The sequence below is a fragment of the Pelophylax lessonae genome (genome assembly GCF_965119305.1).
Source record: "Pelophylax lessonae genome assembly, chromosome: 5".
In the NCBI taxonomy this organism is placed as follows: domain Eukaryota; kingdom Metazoa; phylum Chordata; class Amphibia; order Anura; family Ranidae; genus Pelophylax; species Pelophylax lessonae.
This window is the reverse complement of record NC_138772.1, coordinates 322,640,701-322,646,700: the sequence shown is the minus strand read 5'-3', so window position 1 is coordinate 322,646,700 and position 6,000 is coordinate 322,640,701. Positions and strand designations below refer to the sequence as shown.

The window sequence follows — 6,000 nt, the reverse complement described above, 5'->3', positions numbered from 1 at the left end:
ATATCTTTTTGCTTCTATTCATTAATTATCAATATGTCTATCTTTTGGTAATAGGTTGCTACCGGAATACTTTCTGTGGGCTGTTGGAGAGTGATTGCATCTCATTTAGCTGTGTCTCTATGATTTAGCCTAGGATCACACTGAATGCGGGTTTAAAATCGTGCGAGTTCAGATGAACTTCAAAGCGGCATTTCAATCCGACTTCGAGGGTGATTTGAGAGAAATGTCTGCGGATTCATGCAAAGATGTCTTTTGAAATCACCCCTAAAGTCGCCAAAAGTAGTGCAGGTACTACTTTTGGGAATCGGTGCGGAGCCGCAAAGTCGGAGTCGCACCGATTTCGGACAGTGCCATTGCCGGCAAAAGGCTGCAATTTGGCATGCAGTTTGACATGTCAAATCGGCCTGATGTGAACGAGGGCTTAGGATGGAATGATTTAAATTTCTTTGTTTTGTTTAATTGGTACCAAATTGATTCCTGGTGTAAAATGTATTAATATAAAAGGATGTAAAAGTATTGTAACTTCTTGTTTGTTCCCACCTGAAGAAGGGCCCAAGCCTTATAGCCTGAAACCATTGTGTGGAACAATTAGCAACTTGTATGTGAATATTATTCAATACATTTTTTAAGTGCAGCAATCCTTGGACTAGTCTCTACATATGGCCTTTGGGAGGGCCTGATTGCATGCACGGGAAGAGCACCATAGTGCCATTTGCCTCACCTGTGAAGCGTGCTATTTATATATATATATATATATATATATATATATATATATATATATATATATATATATATATATATACAGTATCTAACAAAGTGAGTACACCCCTCACCTTTTTGTAAATATTTTATTATATAGATTATCTTTTCTTGTGACAACACTGAAGAAATGACACTTTGCTACATTGTAAAATAGTGAGTGTACAGCTTGTAAAACAGTGTACATTTGCTGTCCCCTCAAAATAACTCAACACACAGCCATTCATGTCTAAACCGCTGGCAACAAAAGTGAGTACACCCCTAAGTGAAAATGTCCAAATTGGGCCCAATTAGCCATTTTCCCTCCCCAGTGTCATGTGACTCGTTAGTGTTACAAGGTCTCAGCTGGCTGTGAAGGGGGAGCAGGTGTGTTTAACCACTTGTCTACAGTGCACTTTCACCCCCTTCCTGCCCAGGCCAATTTTCAGCTTTCAGCGCTGTCACAGTTTGAATGACAATTGCGCAGTCATGCTACACTGTACCCATATGAAATTTTTATCATTTTTTTCACACAAATAGAGCTTTCTTTTGGTGGTATTTTTTTATCACCTCTTTTCTTTTTTCTTTTTTGTAAGAAATAAAAACCCCAAAGACAGAAAATTTTGAAAAAAAAAGTTTTCTTATTTTCTGTGAGTAAATTTTGAAAATAAATACATTTTTCTCCTTCACTGATGTGCGCTGATGAGGCGGCACTGATGGGCACTGATAGGCTGCACTGATGGGCACTGATAGGCTGCACTGATGGGCACTGATGAGGTGGCACTGATGGGCACTGATGAGAAGGTACTAATATGCCGCACTGATGGGTGGCACTGATAGGTGGCACCGATGGGCACTGACGGGTGGCACTGACGGGTGGCACTGATGGACACTGACTGGCAGTACTATGGGCACTGATTGTGAAAATGCACTTTAAAACCCTTTTATTTGTGAGATTGAGAAGTATATAAATGTGTATAGCTCCTCACTTTGTTAGACTGCACGTAATGGTTTTTATTTGTTTTTTCATAGGTTCAGTGCTGCTTCTCTTTTTAGAAATGGATGAAATCAAGTTGAAATTCAAGCATATAACTCCTGTAACGTTGCATATTAGTGCAGAGATTGCAACTTCTTGCTTTTACGCATCCAGCACTGAGAGCTTTGATGCCAGGATAGCCAATCTGGTGGAAGTATTTCTGTTGGAGATTTACAGGTGTAAATTATGCCAGTTTACTAGCAGCCTAAAAACCAAAATCTGCCATCATGTGTTGGATGTTCACCAGTTAGATCAAACACCTCTTATCCCGGAGAACACAGACCAAGAAGAAAATGATTCCTATAGCATTGGGGAGGAAATGGCACAGGAAAACAAAGAAAATGAAGAAAACCTTGAAAAAATGCCTTTCCTGTATAGGATGCTAAACACGATGAGCCCTGCATCATGTGATATGAGCCTTGGGGGGCAAAGTGCTAATACAAATATAGCCAGTGCAAGTGAAGTCAATTCATTATTTGAAGAAGAACAGTCAGATTTCCAGCTAGACGAGTCTGTTCCCAGTGACTCTGTTCCTCCATCAAGCAGTGCAAATTCACCCAAAAGCAAAGATGAAGATGATGCACAGTGTGAGCACCTCTTATCTCTTGGGCTTTATCGGATATCTAGCATTCGGCCCATTCCTTCATCGGCAGAGGTAAAGGTTTGCAAAAGTAGCACAGCTGATGAATGCATCGGGACAGAGAGTATACATATGAAAGAAGCAGATCTACCATCGCAGATTGGCGGGCAGATCAGTGAGGATGAGGCTAAGAAACCAAACTATGTATGTTCTTCTTGTCATCTTCAATTGGAAACAAAAGACACCTACAAAATACACATGCAGTGCCACAAACCTGGCGGTGGCTTCAAGTGTGTACATTGTGGCTGCCTCATGACAGAATGGAGTCTGATGGACAAACACATCCAAAGCCACCATCTAGTAAGAAAGAGCTATCAGTGTCAGGTTTGTGAGAAAAGGTTTATGACGCAGAGTGCATGGAAAAGTCACATGAAAGGACATGACAAGAAGAGTGAAGTGTTCCTGTGCACCAAATGTCCTTTATCATTTGACAGTGACAATGTCCGAAACTTGCATGTCGCTTGCCATCATGATGACGTCTTCAAGTGTTGCCATTGTGGACTAGTGGGTATGTGTCATTATTCATGTGGCTTAGCTGCTGATTATTTTAAAATTGACATTGTTTCGAAGAGTATAATAGTGTTTATCAACCTTCTTTCAGTCAAGGCACCCTTTAGGATCGCGCACAATTCCAGGGCACACCAGTCTGAGGGCTCGTTTACACCAGGAGGCACATCCAAATGCACATGCTCTTTTGCATGTTCCCACATGTTGCATTTTTTTAATGAGCTGCTCCATGAGTGTGAAATACGCAAAATGGTGCCTGCACGATTTTTAAAATTGCGTAGCATCCAAACACATGGTACTACAGTACCGTGCATTTTAGCAGGCAAACACATACGTGCATTTGCTAGATGCGTGGGGGTGTCATTAAGAATTAATGGCACCCATGCTCGTCTGCAAGAGGCATCACATTTTTTTTTTATGCGGTACAGGAACACACGCGATTTCACATCCTGTTAGCGCACTGTACCTGGTGTGAACGAGCCCTATATGTACTCTGTTAGGGAGAGTTCCATGGTCTGTATGTTCTAAACCCCCCAATCCCACCTCCTAGCACAAACTCTCCCGAATCCCCCGTCATAGGACAACCCACTCCAAATCCCCCCTCTTAGCATAATCCCCCACTCAAATCACTCTCTCGGCTCAAAGCCCCTCCAAATCTCCCCTCCTAGCAACCCCCCACCCAACACAACCCTTCCAGAATTCCCCGTCCTAGCACAACTTCTCCACCCACTCCCAGATCCCCAACCTAGCACAACCCCCCCTCCCCCAATTCATCCCTCTTTCTAGCACAAATTCTGTCTCTACAGTAGTGACAGCAACAGAGAGGGGGAGAGGGCCAGAAGGAGGTACTGTACATTTTGGATCTGAGCGATCCTCTGTTAACTCTGTTCTCTTGCTGGCATTAGTTGGTAGGACGCAGTTGGGCGCCAGCTGCGCTTCCCTTTTTGCTGGAAAGAGTACAGTGCGGTGTGGGCTGAACTCTCTGCCTCCTCTGTGCACAGGAATTAACAGTGCTGTCTCCCTCCTGTAGCACAGGAGCTAACAGATGATTGCTCAGATTGGGCTGTTGCCGCAGCATCCCTGAGGACTTTCACGGTTTAGAAGAAATGTTATAATACATAAGAAATTCGTATTTTCCAGGCAGTCAGAGTACTAAGGATAAAATTAAAAAATAGCTGTTCTTCTGGAGATTAGTGTTTGTCATTACTAATAACTCATATCTTTTTTTTCTTTTATATTCATTAAACAGAGCCTGAATGGAAGAAGGTCTATGAACATTTGGTTAATCATGATGACACATTGAAGCCCTTCATATGTAGCACGTGCAACCAAAGATTCTTTAAAGAGTTAGTATTAAAAATTAAAAAAAGTTTCTTCACAGGTTATTGGAATATTGTGTACCTTTTTGAAGGTCTTTTCAACTCATCCAGGGTTTGAACTTCTATATACAGTATACCAGGGGTCTCCAAACTATGGCCCTCCTGTTCAAGAACTACAATTCCCATCATGCCTAGTCATGTCTGTGAATGTCAGAGTTTTACAGTGCATCATGGGACGTGTAGTCCCGCAACAGCTGGAGGGCCGTAGTTTGGAGATCCTTGCAGTATACTGCCTACCTTCTGTTAAAGCTGTACTGAATCTGCCATAGTGGTAAAAATGTGCAAGTATGTACATCATACAGTATATCCAAATCTGCTCTCCTCCCAGCGATGCATAATATGCACTCACCATCTTCAATATGTTGCCAGGGCTCTGGTTTCAGTAACAAACAAAATAAATTGGATTAAAATACAGTTATACTTTATTTTCTTACATTTTCTCTCCTATTTGTGATACCTGCCCTGACTTTTTTTTTTCCAGAGTTAGGTGGTATGCTTAATTCTGTGAGTAATTTGCTCTAAATCAGGGGTCTCCAAACTTTCTAAACAAAGGGCCAGTTTACTGTCCTTTAGACTAGTGCTCCATTGTTGGTTTCAGTGGGAAGAATAATGCCCCCATCATTGGCGTCAGTGGAAGGAATAGTGAACCATTTTTGGTGTAATTGGGAGAAATAGTGTACTTTTGTTGATGTCAGTAACAGGAATTACCGTATGTATCAAAGTAAACAATAAAAAAAGAGTAACAGGAATTATGCCCCATTGTTGCCATCAGTGGGAAGAATAGTGTCTTGCATCAGTGAGAGGAAACGTGCCCAAGGGCTGGGTAAAGGAAAGCAAGGGGGTGCATCTGGCCCATGGGCCGCAGTTTGGAGACCACTGCTCTACATATATATTTTAGCGTACTGTTACCTGATCTTCTAGCAGGTAGTTGGTCAGAACAATGTGCGTTACTTTAAATAAACATAAGAACTCTACAACACAATCCAAACAACAATAATTATATCTAATCCTGGCCCTGTGGGGACTTGGGTATAGTTTTTGCCAAGGGAGAAGCATGAATGGTAATTAGACATGACAGTATTTTTAGAATTTGTTGCAAAATAATACTTGGCAGGACTTGTATGTCTATTTCGTCCATATTACTTGCTACATGATATCACAGACAGCCATCTTAAGTTAAAACTAGGTGTTGAAAGAGTAAAGTGCCAAAAGCAGAATGTATACAGTCCTGGTTTAATTTTCTATCATTTAAAAAAAGGGCTTCCAAGGATCCCCCTTTATCAAGGCTACAAATCACACATAATCATATTATGAGAAGTATTTAATATTGACTGGTCTAAAAGTGGTGTAGGATATTGAGCGTAAATACATGGTCAAGTACAGATAGGAAAGATGATCCAAAAATAAAGCTATAATGGGGTAGCTGGTTTTCTGCCAGGTACTGCCTTATGTGAGTTTGGGCTACCCCCATGTCACTCTAGAGGTACTTGCAGATGTGGAGCTGGGTTGGTGATGACGAACTGAAGCAAGAGAGGCACTCAAACCAAGATAGCTGGAGGCAAGAAAAAGCCTGGAGGCTTTGCAGGGGGTTAGACTGTGGATGCAGGGGAGACTACAAGTGCAGAAATGGCAAGGCTGAGTCTGAGACTGTGGATGCTGCTGATACTGTGTAATGTTGAATCCAACCACCCCCCCCCCCC

The 6,000-nt window shown here is 41.9% G+C and overlaps 1 protein-coding gene across 1 annotated transcript in view; it reads left to right on the top strand.

Annotated features, from left to right (window-relative positions):
• The first annotated feature begins 1,775 nt into the window (after positions 1-1,775).
• The window catches only part of LOC309556934 (uncharacterized protein), an 87,761-nt gene continuing 83,536 nt past the window's right edge, over positions 1,776-6,000 (top strand). The window contains exons 1-2 of the mRNA XM_082259506.1: positions 1,776-2,922; positions 4,171-4,267. Of these exons, the coding sequence (XP_082115632.1) occupies positions 1,797-2,922; positions 4,171-4,267 (1,223 nt within the window). The 5' untranslated portion in view covers positions 1,776-1,796. The remainder of the gene's footprint in view (positions 2,923-4,170; positions 4,268-6,000) is intronic.